The 23369-nt window shown below is 41.8% G+C and overlaps 1 protein-coding gene across 1 annotated transcript in view; it reads left to right on the plus strand.

Annotated features, from left to right (window-relative positions):
• Positions 1 to 23369, plus strand: part of AIG1 (androgen induced 1) — a 119743-nt gene that overhangs the window by 85116 nt on the left and 11258 nt on the right. Inside the window, exon 4 of the mRNA XM_026039192.1 lies at positions 21860 to 21975. Within this exon, the coding sequence (XP_025894977.1) occupies positions 21860 to 21975 (116 nt within the window). The remainder of the gene's footprint in view (positions 1 to 21859; positions 21976 to 23369) is intronic.

Genomic DNA, 23369 nt, shown 5'->3' on the forward strand with positions numbered 1-23369 from the left:
CACTTGGAAATTCAGAGTATTTTGCTGCTGCGAACATGCCTCCTGTATCCTTAACATTTCCTTGCTAGTGCCTAGGGACAAGAAAGATACAGACTCCTGGCACCTGRGCAGGCGGTGCTGTCTGTGGCATGGAGAGGTGTTGGAGGGATGGCAGCAGAACCCTGCGTGGGTGGGTGCTAAAGGCTGCAGCAGGGAGCTGGAAYGCAAAGGGCAGCAAAAAGAGAAGTCAATTACAGAAAGCCAAAAAGGGTGAGGACTGAAGCCTGTGAGCAGGCTAATGACATAGTACAAGGGCTCTGAGCAGAAGGGGTCAATCTCATGGTTTCTGTGTCTGCAGTGTTCCTGTGAATACCAAAATTCTCCCTGAATCTCRATATTCTTTGAATGTTAGCAAACAGTTGCAAATCCCAGTAGTAAAGTGTGTTTCTTGAGCTCTTTCTTGTAGCTGGCCTTTTTTACCTCTGAAAATAAAATTTCTGCATTAGATAGCCTGAGAACACATGGTASAGAGAAATGTAGGCCCCATGTGCTACAACATAAAGGATTAGCCAGCACCGAGAAGCTGCAAGGTAGTTTTCATGCCTTCAGGGTACAGTGGACCAAGGGGACTTCACTGAGTTGAAATAAAATCAGGAATTCAGTTTGCTTGCAGGCAGCTTTAGGGAGAGGGGCACTCTGAACTCTGACTGGCACTCCAAGCTGCTGATCACATTTGTATTAAGATCAGCTACACTGAATTCTTCCAAAGCTGTAATTATTTTCTGTTTCTCTGGTCAGCTCTTGAGACAGCAAAAGTCTCTCCTTTCCCCCTCTCCGCAGAAAAGTTTTGTAGAGATTGAGTTGAATGTAGGAGACAATACTGCATAAATTTGCAGCATGGGAAAGGCTTTCTGTGTGTATGGATTAAGCAATGGGAAGCTGCTACCCTGTTCTCTGCATTAGAATAAAGCTGGAGGGTAAGTTTGGGACGGACAGAAATGCAGAGAAATGCAGCTCCCTAAGGGCTCTGCTGGCCTGAAGAAAAACTTAGCACAGAGACTAATCTGACTTAGAAGCAGCAAGCCATATACTGCTATCACACTTTAGCTCTCTGCATTATCAAATACTTAATACTCTGCTAATAAATGCACTTTCTGGCCCAGAAAKTATTGGCTTCATATTATTTGCCATGGGAATTCCACTATCTCAAGTGGGGTAGTTGTGTTACCCAAAGAAGAACTGCCAGAGAGAAAATAACCAAGTAAACAAACATATGCATAGTGACCTAATTAGACAGAATGTTTATATTCCATTCAAGTATGAGACYGTTTCAGTTTATTTCCTGCTCTGCATCTTAATTTTGTTGTCAGCAGTATAAACAACTGGCTATGGAAGTTTTGTTTCTTCACAACTGACCCTATCAAACTGTCAAAATATCACTAAGATGTGAGAGGTCATGGAAAATCAATATACCTTTCACTTCAGAAGGTTCAAAATTAARGCTCAACTGAAAGTTATTCCACTGATCTCATCTTAGTTTCCTCTACTGTTTTTCCACACCATCTAATAATGCTGTTAAGCAGCCAATRCACTTAGGAAAAGTGAAGTGTTTTTAATTAAGATAATTAGTCAATTCATTGTAATGTATAACAAAATTGCCACAAGATAATGCAATATCTTACTTCGTTGGCTGATAACAGAACGTTGTGGCATAATGTTAATCAAAAGGGAAAATTGTTTATAGGGCAAAGTGATTTCAGGGCTGTTCCTTACAGGGTGCACTGTTGTCCTGCCAATCTCAGTGTGATCTCAGAAATAAGGCTTTCGGATATGTGATGATCAAGGTGCAGAGCTGTGTGCATAAATAGGCACACACAATATGTCTGCACACCTCTCAATGCAGGCTTGTATGTACGTGAACTTAAGTTAGTCAAAAAGCAGAATTCAGAGTGGGGAGAGGAGTGTGGTATGAGAGCGGCAGCGAAAGGCAGGATTTGCCCTTTGCAAGGACAAGGCTGCAGAAGTTTGGGGTGGAGGGGGTATAGTTGGTGCAGTCTGGCAGGGAAGCGTTTGCAGGATGTGTTGTGACAGTTATTTTTGTAGACAACATTTTGGTTACATGTGATAGAGTGTAGTAAAATGGCATCAATTTATATGTAAGTAATAAAGAAAGCACACAAAGGAATATGCATGTGGTTTAATACCCTTGGTCTGCCACTAAAAATGTGTGCAGAAGTGGCATGGACCATAGGGCTTTGCTGAATTCATTACTATTCAAATTGAAGCTCCCTGAATCAGGTCTAGAAGTTTCCATCCAGATACGAAGTCGTGCATATTGCACACTCTGGGGAGAGCCAGGGGTGTATATGCACACATTCAGTTTGTCTCTAAATCTCCTGAGTAGGATGGTAGTAAAGCATGTGCTATGCTGTAAAGGTCTGAGGTAAATATTTGCCAGTCATCATAAAAAAAGAGCTGTTTTACTGAGATAAATGACATAGACGAGCCCATGAGTTAACCAGAAGCCTGCATGAGGTAGTGTGAGTGATGGAGAGTCACTTTGAGATGTGGTTTATGTACATTGGATTTCTATATTTATATTTCTATTTTTAGAAATAATGTAATATTTTTTAATAACATAGGAGAATACAGTTAAATATATGGATACATTTATGTCTGTATACCTATCTGTACACTTAKAGTTTAATAAATAAACAGGGAATCCAGCTGCCCTCCATATTAAACCTGGCATTTCCAGCCTTTCAATGTGAGGTCGATCATCTCAGCCAAATGTGAGAAAGACTCTTCCTCACAGATTGCTGCTTACGCTGAAGAAAGCTCTAGGGATGGGGGAAGTCTTTTAAATTAAATTCTTCAGGCTTCCTCCAGCCAAGATCTTTCCTCTTTTGATGTCCTCAGATGCTCCCGAGGACTTTGGGGGTTCTTTGAGCGCAGCTCTGAGCTGCCTGCCAGTCCCACTGGRCGCCGTTTCCTCTTCAAAGAATATTCTTGCAGCTGCTCCGTTCTGTGCAGGGAGCAGAAGCCTTTGAAATTGCTGCAGCTTCACTGCACAGTCTGTTGGAATAACGAGCATCAAAAAGGAGGGAAGAAAAAGTGCTTATATCTGTATAAATTAATTATAGAGGCTCCAGCAGAAATGTAAAGGCAAACAGATAGATGAGCCCTGATTTATGGAATACTTTTTACAAAATTGATTGCTACTCTGTGCATTGGCTTTCTGCTCCCTGCGCAGAAYGATGCAGCCATGCCAAAAATTCATTTAACAGGAAGTGTTTTCTGACGGGACAGACAGATAAAACCTGTGAAAAGTTCAGTAGCTGCAATGATGGTAGGGATCAATGCAGTTTAAAATCCATTACTTTAAAYACTGAAAGCTCAAAATCTTTAAACAACAGGAGGAATTCACTTTTAAAATGCTTCCTAGTACATCATAGCTTCACCTCCTCCACGGGCAGTCTCTGGAGCTGTGGAGCTGATCTGTCGCAGGGACCTGTTTGATCCTGCAGCAGCCCAGAAACTAGAAATGCTGTGGAGAGTCTTCTTCTCTCTGGGGGCGTCTCTTCCAGTCTGGAAGAAGGGAATCTTGTCAGGTAAGCATGAGATGAGCTCCTCTGCTCCATCCTGGAGATTGTGGGTACTGTCAGGGAATGTGCTTAAACTAGAAAAATTCAGAAGCATTGGGCTTCAACYCAGCTCTACTGCTTCCAGGCATGATGAAAGGGAAGACTAATCTTTTCCCTAGATGAGGCACCAACTGTTGCTGGTGTTAAACTGTTGTTGGTGTAACTGTTGTGTGAGTGCTAAACTGTTCTAACAAGAAGAACCAAAGAAGCACTCAAATTCAGCAGAAAAACTGCAACCTTTGCAAAACGTTTGCTGGGGTTCATGGCAAGTGTAGGCCGTTGTGTGTGTGAAATCAGGGAGAGATTACACAGTGTCWGCCCTGTGAGGAGTTTGGGCTGTGTGGTGTCAACATCCTTCGTGTGAAGTCATAGAATAAAAGCCGTGCAGAAAGGGGGTCCACCCATTGCTCTAAAGTTTATTGAGTGGTCATGCTTGAGAGTACACTGAGAGTATTAAGAGGATGTCTGCTCTGCGTGCCTGATTAGAGGAAAGGGTTGGCATTTCTCCACCCCCCGCCTCGCTTTTTTTCTTTTAATTTTCCTTTAGCTTAGGTTGTGTAAATAGATTGCCCTGTGGAAATTAGCCTRGTGATAGCAACGCTTGTGTCTTTCTGTACCTGCTGTCAGTAACTTTGAAAAGAGATGGTTTGGGTTTCATTGTATTGCTTATTCCTTCCCAGTGCTGTGAATCCGCTGCTGCTTTGGGATGTGTGTTGGGGGTGTAGTGCCAATACGAGAGTCTGGTCTCAAATATTGGAAACAGGGCTGATCTTGTGGCGTGAACCTCCTAGCCAATGTTTCCTCATTCATGAGCTGCCACTCGAAAGGATGAAGCAGATTTTTTAGCCCTATGGTGTCCAACTCCTTTGTCCCAGCTTTGGCACTTGAATTACGGCGCATGGCGTAGAGTCAGGATGGAGTGTGGTGTGAGAGTGCTGGGGTGTGTGTCGATCAGGGGAGGTCCAGTGAGCCCCCGAGGTGTGATTTTAGGGAAAAAAATAGGAAAAAGGTCCCTCAGGAGATTAGTAGGTAGCTGATATTTAGCAGACTGAAGGGGAGGTCTGAGCTCCTTTYTTAGAGGGAGGACAGGTGCCAAATGCTGGGCTGGGATGTCTCTGAACAGCTGCTGGTTGCAGAGAAGTAGCTCCTTGCAGGAGGAAGGAAATTCTGCAGGCTCGCCTTGCAGAAACCTTCTCTCTTTCTTTGTGGTGCCGAGGAAGAACAGATTAGCTTGTGAATAATGCTAGAGATGGCTTCTATCATAATTTGCCAATCTTAGTGGTATATTCAGGCTGCAGTGTTTTTCTCAGCCTATTAAACTTGGCTGCACTAAATCAGAGTGAATTTATAATCCTTACCTTTTGGAGGAGGAAGAGGAGAAAGGCAGATGAGTGCTGTCCTTCTTAGAGAAGATTATCATAAAAGAAGTGTGAATTACCTCCTAGCCTCTCATGCTGTTGAAAATTTGATTTGAATGATATTTTCAAGGTGTTGTTTCTAAGACATTCAGCAATTACCATTCATCCATGCATGTTTAGTGAGATAAATTGCAAAAGACAGTCTAGAGTTCATAAGAGAAAGTGTTTTAAATAATAACACTTTGGAAAAAAACCCCACTGTGCTAAATTCCCTTTTATGTCTAAATGGCACCTCATTAATCTAAGTGGTTTTAGGTAATCCAGTCATTGTGAAAATGATTATTTGAGCCACAGAAGTAGTGATATTATTTCCATTTGTATATGGACTATAAGAATCATTTGACTATATCAAATGCAAAACCATATTATGGCAACAAAGCTTTGAAGGAAATAGAATAGGCTCTCTTTGTCTAACGTCCTTTAGTAGGTAAAATTTGAAAACATTGACTTTGAGTTAACTTATCCTTTCAGCAGGCAAGCATCAGAATTCAAACTGATGGAGGGAGGAGGGAAAGCAAAGTGGATCTCAGAGGACTTCATCCCTGATGTGGAAACCTTGGGAATAATTGACCTGCCAAGAGACACATATATTTTCTGGATGGTTGTGAATAGGCTTTAATAAAAACTTAGAGCAGATTTCCTTCTTAAAGTATTATAAGGAGTGAGTGTGCCTCTGGAATCCAAATTCCTTATGAGGTTTTTAGGAAGATCCTTAGAGCTCTCGGATGCATGGCATTTTACGATTGCTAAAATTCGAGGGCCTTTAAAATGATAGTTATGTATGTACAAGTTACTAATGTATGTCTGTGGACATAACTTGTAATGAATGTTAAATTTTTGTACTGATAGCACATAATACTTTGAAGGTATCAGAAGGCTTAATAAAGCCATTAAAAGCTGTTTACAACAAAAAATAAACTTTCATCTTCAGCCAGAAACCTTTCTTTTTCATATTTGCTTCTCGATTTTTAAAGTCAAATTTCTCATCAAAACTAAAATTACAGTGTTTTGGCACTTTAACCTTTATGAATCTTCTTCGTCATATTTTACTTCTCTCTCCATGAGACTTTCCTCATCTTTAAGAATGAAAAGAAATGCATAGAGAAATGTATGAGAAAATGCATAGACAGCTTATATGTTACATCTGCAGCCTGCATCAATCTCGGGGCTACGATACATACATCCTATGAAAATATTGTTATTGATGCTGAACTTTCATCTTGCAGGTCAAATACACAAAACTTACATCACTACCAGAGCAATCAATAACAAAAATACCTGTGAATTTCTTAGGATAAGGACTCTTTCCATATGCTAAAAGAATAAGATCCTAAGTAAATGCTAAGAGTACTTAATAAAAATAGTTTTCCTCCACCTGTCGTTTTCTATAACTTCTGTTGAGAGTAGGCTTTGACTCATATGTTCGCCATCTGTCCTGTTTGCTTTTGCCTCACACACACTCCCGCTCTAGATGCAAGGTAAGTTGCACATATCCTGTTGAGAAGTAACGTGCAATATAAATGTTTGTGCTGTTGTAATGGCAGGAACTGGCACTTTCGATCACAGAATCATAGAATCACAGAATGCTTAAGGTTGGAAGGGACCTCAGAGGCCATCTAGTCCAACCCCCCTGCTCACGCAGGGTCACCCAGAGCACGGGGCACAGGGCTGCGTCCAAACGAGTTTTAAAGATCTCCAAAGAAGGAGACTCCACAACCTCTCTGGGCAGCCTGTACCAGGGCTCTCTCACCCTCACTGTCACGAAGTGTTTTCTCAAGTTTCTGTGGAACTTTTGGTGCCTCAGCTTGTGGCCGTTTCCTCTAGTCCTATCGCTGGCCACCACTGAAAAGATGCCAACCCCTCCTCCTCACTGCCTCCCTTGAGGTATTTATAGACACTGATCAGGTCCCCCCTCAGCCTTCTCTTCTCCAGGCTGAACAGGCCCAGCTCCCTCAGCCTTTGCTCATATGGCAGATGTTCCAGGTAGCCCTGGTAGCCCTGCGCTGGACTCTCTCCAGCAGCTCCACATCCCTCTTGTACTGGGGAGCCCAGAACTGGACGCAGTACTCCAGGTGTGGCCTCACCAGGGCTGAGTAGAGGGGGACGATCACCTCTCTCAACCTGCTGGAGACGCTTTTCTTAATGCACCCCTGGATCCCGTTGGCCTTCTTAGCTACCAGGGCACACTGCTGCCTTATGGTCAACTTGTCGTCCAAATGATGTGCAATGCATTGTCTCCCGTGGCTTCTGCACTTTGCCTCCCCTCCCTTCATTTTCTCTTAGCTTTGTGTGTCATTATCACTTTTTTCTTGGTGTATCCATGCGAGACTTTGGGAAAACACAGCCTTTTGTGCCGTAAAAATACCAGTGCTGTGGCTCACGTGCTTTTTTGTTTTTCTGAGTGCATGCTCGAGACCTGAGCATCCTTAATCAAGAGTGTGTGTTCTGCAGCTCTCATGAGCTTCCCTCCTTGGAGGACCTAATAGCTGACACTGTCTCTAGAAAGCCTTCCTGTTGTATGGGACTGTTAATGAAGAAGTGCTGGTTAGCATTAGGAAGAAGGGAGGGCCGGGGAATTTCTTCCCTACCAAAGGCCAGACCAGACATCCACTGGTCAGGTCCGTATCATAACTCATCCTCACACCCTACAGCAGAAGTGGAAGGGAATGGAGGAAGCAGCATGCATGCCATGCAAAGCTGGAGGCAAGAAGGGAAAGAGGAGCATTACAGCAAAAAGAGGGGTAAAATGTAGAGGTAAAATGTGTGAAAAGGAAGATTGCTTCAGGTGGTTGTGGCTCATCCCAAGCAAAGTCAGGGCTAGCAGTTTCCTTATTCTCAACAGAGCCGAGGCACCAAAATGGCAATTGAAGTGAAACAGGAGTCCACAAAGGGCACAGAGGATGGTGTATTGCATTGAAGACTGTTGCCCCATTCCAATTAAACTTATTTTTGTTTTCTCACTTTCAGTCCTAAATAGTCTGAAGCCTATTAAATTCATCTGGAATTGATAACTGAATGAATAGACTGCTGTTTGCAAATCCTCTCCCAAAATGAAAGAATGTGGTTTCATATTAAATTAGAGATTATTACTGTCCCAACATGGGCAGCAGTGTTAGCGATGTGTCTTTCAGAGTTAGGAAGCTTACAGATGCTTTGACAAATAGAGTGCTAATGTCCTTGATGAAAAATGAGTTTTGGTAAGATCTTCCAAAGTTTTTCTCTTCACACTGGAGTTCCGTTGGTCAAGAAAACTTTGTTTTTCAGTGTCTTTGGTCAGTTTCTTTGCCACCAGAGCTTGTCACATGTTAAATTCAGACTACTACTGCTTTCAGATGAGATAAAACAAATACTTAAATTATTTATTTTTTAAAACAAGAATATTTCTTTCAAATATTTCTTCTTCCAAGGTAGGAAAAAATAAGCCAAATCCATAGGTCTTATTTTTCAAAAATAAAGATTGTTTTAATAGCAGCTGTAAACAATTGATTTTATTCTCTTGTCTACAATTCTCGACTCTCTGACAAGGATTTATGGGTTAGCGGAGCTTTTGACCTCTCCTAGCTGCCTAGTGAGACAGACTCTCCACTTTTTGGCCAAGACAGTCCATCATCGGTAAAATACACTTGGGAAAATGAATAGAGAGCTCCKTAAGACCTGCTTGGAAGAAATGACTGAAACAGGTCCAAGATGATGCACTCAGGCCACCAGCACCTCACCCAGGCCCAGGCCCAAGGCCTTCAGAGAGGCATCTATTAAACTGCTCTGAGCAGAGCGAGAGAAAAACATTTGCCCATGAGAGGACCATTTCTCTCAGCCACAGCAGAGTGATCAGCAGGGAAGGTTTCCTCAAGGATCAGGACGCAGTTCTTAGTCCTACCACTTACATAACGTGCGTGAATAATTTACAGTTTGGGTAACTAACTCAGAGGTTCTCTCTCTGTTTGAACTGCGCACAGCCTGGCTCTGCCTTCCAGGAGTGTTAGAAGCGCCGCAGTGTTTGTCAGGTGCTCAGCCACCCTGTGGCGGAGGTAAATCGAGTGGCTGGACAGGCAGTGCTTGTGGCACACATCCCTGCAGACACCATGAGGGCATCCAGCAGTGCTGCTAGAGTCAGTTTGACTCCTTGATCCCACCTGAAGGCTGGCTAAGAGGACACAAAAATGACAGTTTTTATTAGTTTCTGTGGACTTGTTCCTGTTCACAAATAACATTGTGGTTTTTTCCTACAAAGGGGAGGTTGGAAACAGTACYGGAGCACCTTCCCAAATATCACTGTGATGTTCTTGGCTCACTGGCTCACTGCTGCATCCTTTGTGCTTTCTGCTTCCCAACRTGTATCTAGCTGAAGAGACACCACGAGTCCCTGAGTCCAAGCCATGTGAGTCACTGGGCATGCACGCTGCTAAGCCTGGGCTCACAGCCACGGACCCCGTCTAAAGTTGCCCTCGAGCTGAAGTCCATTAGTTTTAAGTCTCAGTTGTTCTCTGCTTTCACCAGCAGAGAGAGGTCAGGACAAGGATAAATTTCTCAGGCAACAGCCCAAGTATTCCTTTGGCCTTTTTGTGTTTCCTCTAGCATGCCTATCTTGACATTTACAGAGGCAGATGTGCTCACATTTAATAAAAAGATTTTAAATAATCTGCTTTGATTGGGTGCCTGAACTATTGGATTTGATCCATGTAATTTTCTTCTCCTGCTGCCATGAATATGTGATGTACTTTCAAGCCCTTATGTAGCTGTGGACCTCAATCCAGGAGTCTTCAGAGTTTGACCTGCTGACATTGGAGACATTGGGAAGTGGACTAAGGCCGGTGTAAGGCGTAGCCAACACCTACATTCCAGTACAAAACCTGTCATTGATTTCCCTTTGATTTGGTTTAGGGGAGATGCTTTTACCTTGTTTTGTGCATTTCCTCACTAATAAAGGTATTTTTAACATATTTTCCTACCTCACAAAGATTTTACAGAATTAAGAGTTTTWATAAAGTTTACTGACAATCAGAAATTCTTTTAATCATTAATAAAACTAATGATGTACAACCTTCACAAGGAATTATAATATGTAGTCCCTGCTGCTGCCATGGTAGTTATGAGTTGTCTAGGGTCTCTGGATCTATTTTCCAACCCTGTTTGCTAATGATGCTACTTTTTGTTTTGTTGTGCTCTTTTGTTAGCAGTAAAATGGCAAAACAGSAAAATGGTAACTTTTATTCCAGATATAAGAGAACCATGTCATTCATTAGAGCAGCTGTTAGAGTTGACTATTTAAAATTTAGAATCTAAGGACCAGCATTTAAGTCCCTTTTATAGTAGTTGTGTTTGTCTTGACAGTTCATGAGCATGGYAGTTTTTTCCTTATGTATTAATTTTGCTCAAGAGTGGTTAGATTGAAGAAATTGGCTCAGGGCTGAAGGAGGTCTTTAGAAAAAAAAGACCTCACTGTTTCATAGGCCATTTGATTACACAGTAGGTCAAATAATTAAAATACGAACACCAGTGAAATGCTGTGTATCTTCTGTATAAATGCTACTAGAAAGTTCAGTAACACAGCAAGCATGCCTTGTAGCAGAAGAAGAGGAGGAAAAGCAAAAGAGCTTAAGTTAGRAGTCAAGAATTGAAGTCAGAAGTCAAGGGACGTGGAAGTACCTCATATAACCTGCTTGTCAGGTGCTGTTACCAGTGAAATGGGCCGGGTTCAACCACCTCGGTATTCTTGCTGAAAATAGCCCTGGTTCAAGACCCACCTAGACCCTTGCAAAAGTAAATTGCATGTTTGGGTGTCCCTAATAAGCAGTGCTTAACTACTTGCTGGCGGTGACTCTATGGGCGTAAAGCAAAGAGAACCTTATTGGTGGGGAAAAGAAACATGTAACATGGCAAAGCCAGCAGTTAATAAATCAATAATATTAGGTAAGAGTTTTCTTCTCTTAGCATGTCTTGGCAATGGTCTTAAGTCAGTCTTTCTTCTCAGGCCTGGGGGAATAGCAACCTTCCTTGCTTTTTCCATCGTGTACTACTGGCAGAGATCAAAATTTGAGTAAGTCTGCCTTTCAGCTTAAGCTTTCAGCTTAAGCAGGCTTGCTCAGCTGAACTGCTTCTTTCAGACGTCCTCATTCTGTTGGGGTCTCCCTAGCAAACTTCTCTAGCTTCTACATCAACACTCTGGATAGATACACTTGAGGCTGTTATTGCAGCTCCCATTATCAGCAAGGATAATTTTATTATCCTTGAATCCTCTCTAAAAGAAAAGCTGTGCAGGCCACTGATAACCTCCTTGGGATCAGGCTGGCTGGGCGCAGAGGGGAGAAGCAGAGGCAGGTAGATCCAGGCTAAGACTCTGCAAGACAACATAGAGCAGCCTTATTATCATTATTGGTATCACTGCATCCTGTGCCTTCATAGTCACAGTCCTCCTGAGATGCTGATATATTGCACATATATTGCCCAGGAGACAGTAGTCTGTTTCCCAGGGATATTATCAAGTTTTGCATTATCTGCATTAAAGCAAGATTACCTGTGTTTGTAGAATCAAAAGGCTAAAAAAGAGAAATGATATGTAAAAGATAAATGCTGCATGGCAGTGTAAAGGCCAGCCTTATTTATATTCTGCATATTACTGCCTTTAGTTAATACACACAGAAACATGTTTAAAGATTACTGTATTGATTTCCATATTTACTGAGAAATACAGGTAAATAAAAAAGTGTGCTATACAAGGAATGTGGTTAGATTTTGTTTCGAGAGAAAGCTTAATTTCATATTTGTTGACATTTTATACTGTAGCTGTATAATCTTGAGATTACATGATTTGTGAGTAATCGTGTAAATTGGAGAGCTTATTTTCAGCTCTCATCACATAGCAGGGGTTGTTCACAGAAAATATGTAATAGAGCCTTTATTCAAATATGAATGAAAGGCAAAATACCTCTTCCTCCATCTTTCTGTCTGTGTTACTTTGCATGCTTGTCCAGGTCATGCAACACATTGTTAGTTTAGAAAGGTGTGACATTATGTCAGGGTTCATCTGTATTGCAGAACAAGGGCAAACAGTTTCTTGCATACTACACTGGTTAGCACTGAGATTTTTCTCATTCTAAGCATGTATATGCATGATTTATTGTAATACCACTTGTAAAAAAGTATGCAACTATCTTGAGATCCTTGTATTATTTATCTGCTTTCAATTACATTTGAAGTATCCAGAAAGTCTCCTCTACTAATCCCATCCAACTTGGAAGCTACATAGCTCATGCATGAGGCTGTCAAACATGAGTAGTTGCAGATGTCAATGCACCAGTGGCAGGAATCCAGGAAGATAGATCAAGGCTTAGGCCCTGAAAAATACATGCCAGCACATCTCAGATCCATAGCACTGTAGCACCTCATAAGGAAAACATGTCATGACAGGAAATCAATAACCTCTTGGAGGCGATCTGTTTTTGAAATATTCGTGATTAATTATGCCAGGGTGTGTTTGGCAACATTGCCTGATCCAGTATTAACCTAATGCTTTTTGCATGAAGCATTATTGTAACCAGCCTCATAAGTCAAATCCAATGGTTCAAGTCAGGTTTTAAAGGGTGAGGTTATGGATTTTGTAATGTCTTTATGTCAGACAATGCTACCTTTCCTATGATGTGTAGACTTATACTAATCAATCAAAATAACAATTGTTTTAACATAAATGATAAGTTTTAGAATTAAGTGCATTTGAAACACAATGATTCTCATAGATGAAAGTATATCATRGAGTAGGTAAAATACACAGGGAATGTCAGACCTTTATTCAAGGTGTTCCCCAGTTTTATTTACTCACATCTATTTGCAGAGGAGAAGCGGCTCTCAAAGCCACACAAAGCAGAGATAAACTTCCATCCTTCTTCCTCCTTCTTCACAGCCTCATTTCCCACCTCAACTAAGTTTCCAGTCACATCTGCTGCCCACTGTGTCCCTCAAAAATGCAGCACATTCACAGAGACTGGAGGAAAGAGAGGCTGATGCAAGTGTAGTGCACCAGCCACTGGGTACAACTGCCTCAGGAGCTCTTTCCCAATTAAATACTTACAGTTTAGAACATAATAGTGCAAGGTACATCATTGTTGGTGCAAGATTGACTACCAACAGATTGCTAGGGGCAGTAATGAGACCGTGCTCATGTTAATCTGCTGCTGCTTTCTGCAATGCAAGAAGGAAAAGGCTTAGGAGGTTATGTCACATCTTGGAGTTGTTTGCATGTGTAATATAGAGAAAGAATTAAAAATACATAATGACAATGTCTGTGAGGTCAATTCTTTGAACCAAGTTGCAAATACGTTGCAGTCATCATGTGATAGATCCAAAATTGACCTTTGGCTACCTTACCTGCACAACACCCAATAAATCCACATCTTCAGTAACCACTTCCAAGATTTTAAATTTCCGAGTAGCATCAAAGAGCCACCATTTGCAAAAGTAACTGCCAAAGGAATGGATTCCTGATTTTCCCAAATGTTGAATTTCTTTCCCCAAATTACACTGGCCTGAAGCCCAGGACAAGCAATATTCATTCCTGGACCCATGACAGATTCAAAATCCAATGTCTTCAGGTTAGAAAGAGGATCCTTTTGCTATCATAAAGCCAAAAATACCCTTCAGTGAAAGCCTCAGTGCTACCCCAGTAGATTGCCAAATATTAAAAATTAACATGCCACATTTTATGTATAGATATACCTTTCAAGTAATTTTAAAAGATTTAGAAGACTTATTGATACAAGTTATTTTTTCCCTTGAGGCCTGTGCAACTGGGCTCATGATGTGGAAGGAGCTACCTTTTCAGGAAAAGGAATACTGCTTTCCATATGAGTAATTTAAAAAAAAATCACTAAAATATATTTGCAAGCTTTTTTAGTGACATTTATGCTATAAATATGTGAATCCCAGTGATATGAGTATGTATAATACATTGATTTCTATGGATTATTGTAAGAAACAAGGAAGTATTTCTTTGCTGTGATGTATCTTTCTGCGAATGATAGTGTGAGAAATCCTGAGACAAAATGTGCAGGAAAAAATATAGTTTACATAATATTGTGATTAATGACAGTGTTACCTTTGCTGGGCATGTGTATGCACGTCTACCTACAAAACTGCTCCTGGAGTATTTTCAAAGTGATTATGTGGCAAAAATAACAACTTGAGGTTGAAAATAAGCTGCAGTTCACAGTGCTGGCTGTGCTGTGACTGCATGCACAAAACCTGAGCTTTGATAATTGCACTTACATAGTAAAAGTGCCACATCAGTAATGGGCATGCACACTGCTGGGAGCTGACCCAGGAGTCTGAGTTCGTCACTGAATCTCAGAGGGTGCCAGGAACAGAAAGCCAAGCTTAAGGATTCCAACAGAAGGAAAGGGGTGACTTACATGACACTGCACTTCACGTGTGTTTAATGTGTTGAGTCCCATGATAGCTTGGAAGATGGTAGACATTAAAAGCAGTTATACTGAGTTATGCAGAAGTGATGAGGACGAGCCGTGTGGCAGGCTGCTGCAGTGTGGGCTGGCAGGGGAGCACTGGTTCTGCGTGGCTTTGCCCTGCCTGCAGTGCTCTGCCTCCGCCTCATGTCAAGCCCAGGAGACCAAGATGTTGCTGTGTCTCAAGTGAAGCCGTGACATGTTCCTGCCCCACACGTGGTGGGCATGAAAGGAGGACCACACGCAATGGAAGGAGACCTAGAGAGGAGCAAGAAGGCATCACCATGGGCATCACTGGCACGGGGCCAGGAGGGTACAGGGGGGCCAAGGAAGCAGGTGGGAGCAGCAGAAGGTGGAGGGAGAGGGATGGCGCAGAGGCAGGCGACTAGAAGAGTCTCCAAAAACAGGGAAACAGAACAGAGGGTACCTCAAGGTAGAGACGGAGGGCCAAGATGGCTCAGGGCTGTAAATTCAAGTGAATAAAAGGGGGTTCTTTCCCCTTTATTTATATATATATATATATATATATGTATATATAGTTACTTCTCTGTACATGCTTGCTGCTTTTAGGCTAATACACCAGAGTGGAACTGAAGATGTTTCTCAGTTCCTGCCTGGCAACCCCGCATGACCTTTAGTGAGTCCAGCCACCTCATCTGCCCCTCCTGCAGAAGGGAGATAGCGTATCCTGTCCCTGCAGCACCACTGCAAGAGTGTCTTTCGTGATACTTTTTGGGTGCTGAAATTCTTCAGTTGAGGAATTCTATAGAAGACGCCTATATACAACCCCCCTGCTGTTAGCAGTCCATGATACTTTTAATATTTAGTGTATAGTGCCTGTATCAGAAACAAGGAGAATGAACTTGTCAACATTAGATACACATGGAGAAAACAATTATAGAATTCCTATAAATCATATGTGCTGTTTCCACTATATTTATCTACAGAAATGAAGAGAGGGGATAGCAGTGTCCATTTGCTTTTCAAAGATCACTGCACTCTTATATTGATCGGAAATGGTTATCTCAGGCTGTTGTGTGTTTTGTGGCATTGTATGGTATTGGTCTTTGCTTAGGTCATACAATAACTTCTTCCTCCTTTCAACCTACAATAATAATTAATGAGCTGTCTGGCTGCCTCGGAGTGCATCCTGTGCATCAGTGTGTCTCAGTTAATAGTCATAATTTCTCATTTGTAAAAGGAAAAGTGCTTCCAGCACTCTCAGCCTCAGAAGGGTTCAGGCTCGCTCAAGGATTCCAATTTATTATACATCCAGTGCTGATATCCCGCTGCTCTCTTTATGGATTAGGCTGTCTTGGTAGAAGGTATCATCCTTCAGATGACACATAAATACTCTCTTGCCAGCTGTTCCTTTCTGAGAAGTTTCTCAGCAAGTAAATCATAATCATGCCCTAGCTTTACAAGTTTGTGATCAGGGGCCGTACTTAGCTCTGCTACAAGAGTGTGGAAAATGCAGCTTTATTACTACTATTACTCTGCAGATGGTGCTGACTACAACTGGAGACGTTTTTAGGTCTGGTTTCTAAGGTGAATACACTTCTGATGATTTTTAATTAAGAGGAATAGACATAGGTTATTTTGCAGATAAACCTAAAACATGTTGGTTCTAAAACACCTTTAAATGCAAAGTCCTCTGCAAACCCCAGAGAAGCATCTGCAGATGGATTGCTCTACTCATTCAGATATGCAGCAGCTGTTTCACAGCACGTAATCTGCATGTGAGCTCGAGGAAGCGGTGAAAGAGAACATCAGACTGATGGAGCTAGAGTTTAGAAAAGGAATTCAGAAAGACAGGAAACAGTCATAAAAACTGGGATTTGGTTGTCACTTTGATAAGTCACTTTGTGAGATTAGTCCAACTGAGAGAAGGGTAGAGGGGTAAGATCTTATTTTTACTGTCCTAGAAAAGCTCCTGAGTTTATATCCTTAGCAGCCTCAGGTTACCACAGTGCCAAATTTGTTATTTTTGTAATTGCAACCACTGCTTAACCTCAGCAGTGGGGAAGGGAAACACTTGTAGCACCCCAGCAGCATGGAACTATAGATCCCTTCTGAAATACTCCCATCCAACACACGGGCTACTGGAAATGGAGACATAAGGTGAGGTTTTCAGAAGGAGCACAGTTGATATCTCCTCACTGAGTCTACCAGAGGTTCCAGTGTGAAAAGCATGGCCAGACTGCCCTGATGCAGCCCTTGGGGGCCTGGTTGGTAGCTCTGGCTTCTCAGTCCACTTAATAAACACCCTGCTCTGCCACCCTCCTGTGGCACCTACCCTCGCACGACTCCACCTGTAGGTTTAAGTCTAATCGGGTTGAGTAGCGATTTGCAGTGCTCTGTTGGGTCAAATGAATTAATCACAATCTGTATCACTTCCCTAACAATTTCACCATCACCAAAGAACTTCTGCATACTCACTAGGGATCTCAAAAGACAGATTTTCTTTTTAGTCAGAACTCCTTGTCTTAAACACAATTCAGAAGAGTTTCTGCAGATCAGGACTAGGTCACATCAGTGGCAAGACAGAACTGCTGTGGTTTGTGCTAAGGACAGAAGATATCTGTATACAAGGTGACAGTTTAGTACCTTTTAAAATGCTTTAAAATTACTTAAAAGTTAAGGAAGGAAAAAGGCTAAGCAAACAGTGTTAAAAAAGGTAGCAGTTACTGCTTGGAAGATAAAACATATAATCAGGCTTTCAAAATGGAGTATTTAATTTGTCTAAAGACTGTTACAGAACCCATTCTTAATGTACTTGATTTGCATAAAATCTTTTCTTCCAACTACCTGTTGCAGTGTGTACCTGAACTGGGGAAGTGCAGTCCTCCATCAAAATTCAGATTCGTTAAACTGATGAAAATGGGCCCCTTTGTAACCTCATTTTCTACTCTTAAAATTTCCTTGGGCACCTAGATGCCATGTGATGAGCGGTGCARATTTTTAAAATATCCTTTAAAGACCCATTAATGAAAATGGCTTTGGAGTACAGTTTCTCTCAGGAGCAATTGTAACGGTTCTAGGAACGAACTCGCCGGCAGCTCAGCGGGTTGTTTGTTGCAGCAGGCGCTGATGCAGCTTCACTCAGTGTGTCTGAGATCTTGCACGTTCCACCTGGACTCCAGAGACAGGATGGTTTCCCTCAATCGTCATGCATCATTACCAGCATTTGAAGGTGCACCGTGCCACCAAATTTAGTCTCATGTCGCCCATGCAGAAGCCCAGAGCTTAATGCTTGCCCCTATGTAAGTGGCTGGACCTCAGGAACTTCTGGTGAACACAAAATGAGGAGGTAAATCTGGTTTGTTCCTCTCTAGAGAACAGTGTAGACTAGCAGACCTAGCAAGCCAGGATGGTTTGCCTGGCTTGGATATGGATGATATTCTCCACATCTTGGCAGGGTTCTCCAAAAGCAAGAAGAGCAGGCCAAAATGCATGACACGTAACTATGCCATTCTTCATTTTTGCCATGCCATTTTTCTTTCTAAGGAAATATCTTTCATTGTAGAAAACTGTGATAATTAAAGTGTCCTATTTATGTGAATATATATTTTGGTCACATAAAGGTATGCTTGAAATTTAGCATATAGCAAGTCTCAGCCCAGAAATAGGAAATTCTTTTACAGTGTTGCTAAATGGTGTATCTGCTTATTGAAGTGACAGGAAGGTTCAGTGAGCTGCAGGAGATGCTTCAGTGGAGGTGACAGACCCTGCTGGATCACAGACTACACGGACAGACAGTGTTTCGGGCACAAACTGCTCCACAGAAGCGGAGCAGGGCGACGCAGCAGATGGTTAATGGGAGTTTACCAAGTATTTCAGCTAACGCGGCAGTCCTGGCAGCCAAAACGCTTCAGAGAGGGACTGAAAGTGAGTAAGATGGTCACTGCCTTTCGCACGCCGGAGTCAGTGGAGCCTGAGGACTGGCAGAGAGGCTGGCAGGCAGCACGACGGTCGCAGCGTGAGAAGCCGACAGGATACGTTTTCCTGCAGGCAGATACACTTAGCTGAGCCCACGCTCCCGATAGAGGAAGGGCCCGGGAGCTTCCTCGGTGCCCCACGTTGAACATGCATGGAGCAGCTTTCGCCTTTCCAACTGATTGATAGAGAAGGTGCTCGGGGCCTGCCTGCAGAGGCCGTGTTGCTCACACAGCTCTCGTGTCGTGCAGTGACGCTGGCAAAACTGCCTTTTGCAGGAGCAGCAGGTTTCAGAGGGACTAGCATAAGCTGTCCAGGTAAAAATGCCTATTTCCTTTAACTTTGCTTGTAGTAAAAATTGCCTAACAAGGTAGCATAGTTTAACAGTACTAGCATAGTGTACTGCTATTGTAACATAGGCCTGTGCTTGTAATTCTGCTAGAAGTGCCCTTCTCTTAAAGGCTTTTGACTTCTGGAAAGCTTACAGTGGCTAATGATCCCCGTGAGTTAAACTTTCCTGTTGTCCCGAGCACCTCACTGCCCGGGTTCTCTGAAGTAAGCCGAGGGAGACACTTTGACCAAGGAAAGGAGACATGTGGTGCTGTCCTGTCCATGGCTGTCTCTGGCCTACCAGAAAGTGAAGGGGGCCATCCCAGACACACCACTAGGTTGGCCCAACCTTTAACAGGCACTTTAAAGAAAACATCCGTGCCGTTTGCTCTCGGCATCAGATTCCACATGGCCCGAGTTTCTGCGGAGATCAGGCAGTGGAACAGTTAGATGGGATGGAATTGCAGGCCTTTTGCAGCTTTCCTAGTCCTGACAGATCTCACTCCAAGCACCTTGGACCCCTGCTCACCTTTGCTAGGCATGAGTCCAAATGATGATCTGATTCAAATCTGCTGGTTATAGCTCTGGAGCTTTAATTGGCAATGTTGACAGAAGTTGCTTACAGAATTTTGTGATTTTTAAAGTAAGGGTTTTGGAGGAGCTGTGTGGGAAGAGAAGTAGCATCTTTGTTGTAGTTTGGGTAAAGCATCTGAAACAGTTTTTTAAGTGGCAGTTTCACAAGAACATTTTTTAACAAAAGTTCATACTGTGGATTTTTTAACTGCAGTGCTTGCAGGTAGCAGATGCATATGTCTCTTTTTTCTGCTTACCCTTCTGATTGCAGTATGCTTTTGACAGGATTTTGTATATAAACGCTTCAGTGATACAGCTCATTTATTYCTTTTTCCTTTGCCTTTTAGAAAACAGCATTGGAACGAATTTAGGAAAATAACCACCTATTTTATTGTATATCTAAAGAAACTGGGGGAGAGAGAAAAGGACTCAAGAGGAGGGGACAGTTAATGAAATTATTTTCACTACCTTTTAATTTGAACGTTGTTGAGATATTGTTGAGAATGAAGAGTGCAAGTTAGGTCTGAAATGGCAATCAGATTTCAATGGAGAGATGCAGAACACAACCTCTGTAACTATCCTAGTTACAGAGAACACTCAAGACTATGTGACCAGATCACAAGCATAGAAGAAACATAGAAGAAAAGATGAAGATAAGAAATTTTAGAGTTAGCAGCTTTTGTTACTTTCTGTTTTTCTCCCTGAAGAGGCTATGGAGCCAGGTATTCACACAGCCCCCAGCTACTGTGCTGGTGGGGGGCATGCAGAGTGAAGTACAGAGCTCTGTCTACCTTTTCTTGCAGAGATGTGAGACTTTCAAGGGACTCTCCAGGGCTGCCTCGCTCTCAGCCCCGCTAATGGACTCCGAAGGTTTTGCTCGGTTAATAGACCTTTCAACTAAGAGCGGGCACCTCTGTCACAGGCCACATGCAAAACATCTGTCCGTTCCCTTGATGATGATTTATACTGTTTAAGGGGACGGGGGCGGAACAGGTTGTTAAAAGAGGAAGAAATTGAAAGCTCCCCTAACTGCAGAATTATCCACCTGACATTCTCCAAGTGCTAGTCATTAATTACTAATGTATTGAAAATCAGAGCAGTTATCCAATTCAAATTATGTTACATGTGCAGGCCAGAGCATTTCCATTATCTTATCATTCCCCATTCAAGCAATTCTTCCTTCTCCAGAGTTGTTAGAGGTGCAGAACCCTTGCTCTATTTTGTCTCATTTAGACCTGTTACCACCACAAAGATATTCCTGCTTTATACCCATCCTACCTTCCTGTTGGCTAATATTTGAGTGGATTTACAGTGTAATTCTTAGAAATTCAGTCCTCCAGCTCCCCCCAAACTACACATGCACATCTGATGGCAGAATGTGGCCTTAAGCAATAACATTTTTTTCCAAATCGTGAGCCAATGTTAGGAAAGGATTGAACCTGGTTTATGGCTTAAGCTGCTCTTGCAATCCTTGCACCTGCAGACCTCCCACTGAACACAGCAGGGGATTTGTGTGCACAGTCACAGTAATTTCAGGGCCAAGTTCTCAACCAAAGCAACTCCTTGAAAGCCGGAGGAGATACATCAGTGAGATCTGAACCCAGGCTGGTGAGGCAGGATGTGTTTGTGGAGTCACCAGTAATGTCAGTTCTAGCTGAACTGTGTATTCAGAAATGATGGGTTTTACTTCCTGACTTGTCTGTGCTTTGCTTGCTTGTATTTCTGTGCTTGCCAGCATTCAGAAATCTAGACATCAAGTGTTAGGGGCAGGCAAAATGCAGTTTTTCATGCTGCTGACATGAACTGGATGAACAGACCTTCTCAGACGGGACAGTGTAGGGAAAAGTGTATGGAAAATTGACAAAATAAGGAATTTCACAGCTAAATAAAGACAAGTGGCAGACAAAGGTTTTTAGAGCCTTGGCTTTCATGTGTTTCATCTGGGAATCTAAAAGCATTTTGCACAACAACTAACAAATTAAGATTCACAGCGCCTTTCTGAGGAATATAATTGCTCTTGTCTTATAGATGGAGGAAGGACGGTATTGAAACTATCATCTGAAAATATGTCCTCTGTTTTCAGGTCCCCAAATTGAGATACATTTCAACCCAATTCTCAGAAGCATTAAATAGGTCCATTTATATTCATTCATTTGGCTTTGTTTGTGCCTACCGCCTTGAAAATGAGATGTTTTGCCCCTTTTCTTGCATGGTTAAAACTAAAGGCTGTGAACACACACTAAGTCATGTGGCAGGGATTGCAGAGCAATTGCAAAGCTGACCTGGGCCTGGGTTCTGCTTGCTTGTTGTTCCTGTGCTCTCTCAAACAACTGGAGAGCATAAAGGCACCACTAAGGATTTCAGTTATTGATCTGCTTTGTTGACTCATTTTGCCTTTTCGTTCCAATAGCCAAGAAAATATGTTGAAATTTTGTGATTATGTTTCTTATTGTGGAACTAGCATGGAAACACAGTGAGAATTGTTTGTATCACCTGTTTTTTCCCCATTGTTTTGGGTTTTTTTTAGCATACAACAGTTTTGCCCTTTATATTGATCGAGATGAGAACAACACATCATCAGTACCCCAGCAGGACCTGTGGACTGGCTGCAGTTTGCACCTTTGCGGTTGCCTATATTTTATGGTAAGGACTGTACACTCTGTGTTTTCATACTGTATTGGGGGGTTTGTACTGCTAAATTTGGGCACATATTTCATTATGGATATAATCACTAACAGATCTACACCGCATGCCTCGTTTGGTCCAAGACCTGGGCTTTGTCTGGTTTCCCCAGATGCTTATATTTTTAGAAAGTATATGCCAAACCTCACACAACAGGAATTTGTTGAACAATCCCATGTAAGCAGTGGTCTTTCCAAGCGTACATTTTTGAATCTTTTTTCAAGCTAAATGTTTTTCTTGGACCTCAGTTTTATTGCTTAGGGTTTTTGTTCTATCAAATAAAATTGAGAATAGGCAAATGATTTCCTGCATCAGTATTTAAGCCGCAACAGGAAAGATAGAATGCTGTCTTTTTTCTTTACTAGTTCATAAATTCTTTCTGTAAAATTGATTACAGTAATCCACGCTCTTCAAATTATTTTAAAATATGCAAATATTTGTGAAAAAGTAATTAAAASAGAAATAAGCTTTCTTAAGTAACACTAAATTTTTTTGGGGGGACAGAGTTTCTATTCAGGCACCTCACTTAGATCTAACAGCTAATTTACTTTAGTCTTTTTGGCATTTTATTTTTTACTAAACCTTTGTTTTGTTAACAACACTCCTTTGATACCATAAATCCCTTTTTTATCCTGTGTAGAAACCTTGCATGATTTCCTGTTTACTTCTCCCATCCCTTCTTCTCACTTCACAGCAACCTGCCCTGAGCTAAGACGACACTTTCCAAAACTATGGATAATATTGCTTTTTCAAGTTGAGTGAGGTCAGACTAACGAGAGGGGAACATAGGCTCAAGGCAGTGCTGTTATACTGCCTCTGCTATGTGACTTGCTCCTTTTGTCCAGGAAGGAGAGGACATTATAAGGACACGTCAGAACATACGGAGTGATCGTGAAACAGTCCAGGTTAAGTCAGATGTTGTGTCCAAGGATTCTGTCATCTAATTCTACAAAMAAATTCTTAAGAAAGAACAATATTTGCAATTGAGGTTGGTTAGATAAAGACAATCTTATGCATCAAAGCAAAGGAAAAAAATAACCATGTATAATAATGCACAACTGTGATATTTCTCCATCTTCTTCTGATGGTTCCTAGAGGTGGGATGGCAGAGTTGTTGTAGCAGTATTCTGACCTAATATGACAATTCCTGTTCTCTCAAAATCACCCAAGTAGATCCATTAAAAAGTATTCCACGAGAATGAAACATTGATATATTCTACTTATATAAGTGAAATAAAAACAAAGATGTTCTTTGTTAAAAGATGTTCTTTGATAAAAACAAAGATGTTCTTAAATCTTTTAAAAAAGCTCTGATAGTATCAATGTGAGAAGAACTGTTTTAAAATCTCTTTCTC

The sequence above is a fragment of the Nothoprocta perdicaria genome, unplaced genomic scaffold (assembly GCF_003342845.1).
Source record: "Nothoprocta perdicaria isolate Ctin4 unplaced genomic scaffold, notPer1 scaffold_221, whole genome shotgun sequence".
Taxonomy (NCBI): domain Eukaryota; kingdom Metazoa; phylum Chordata; class Aves; order Tinamiformes; family Tinamidae; genus Nothoprocta; species Nothoprocta perdicaria.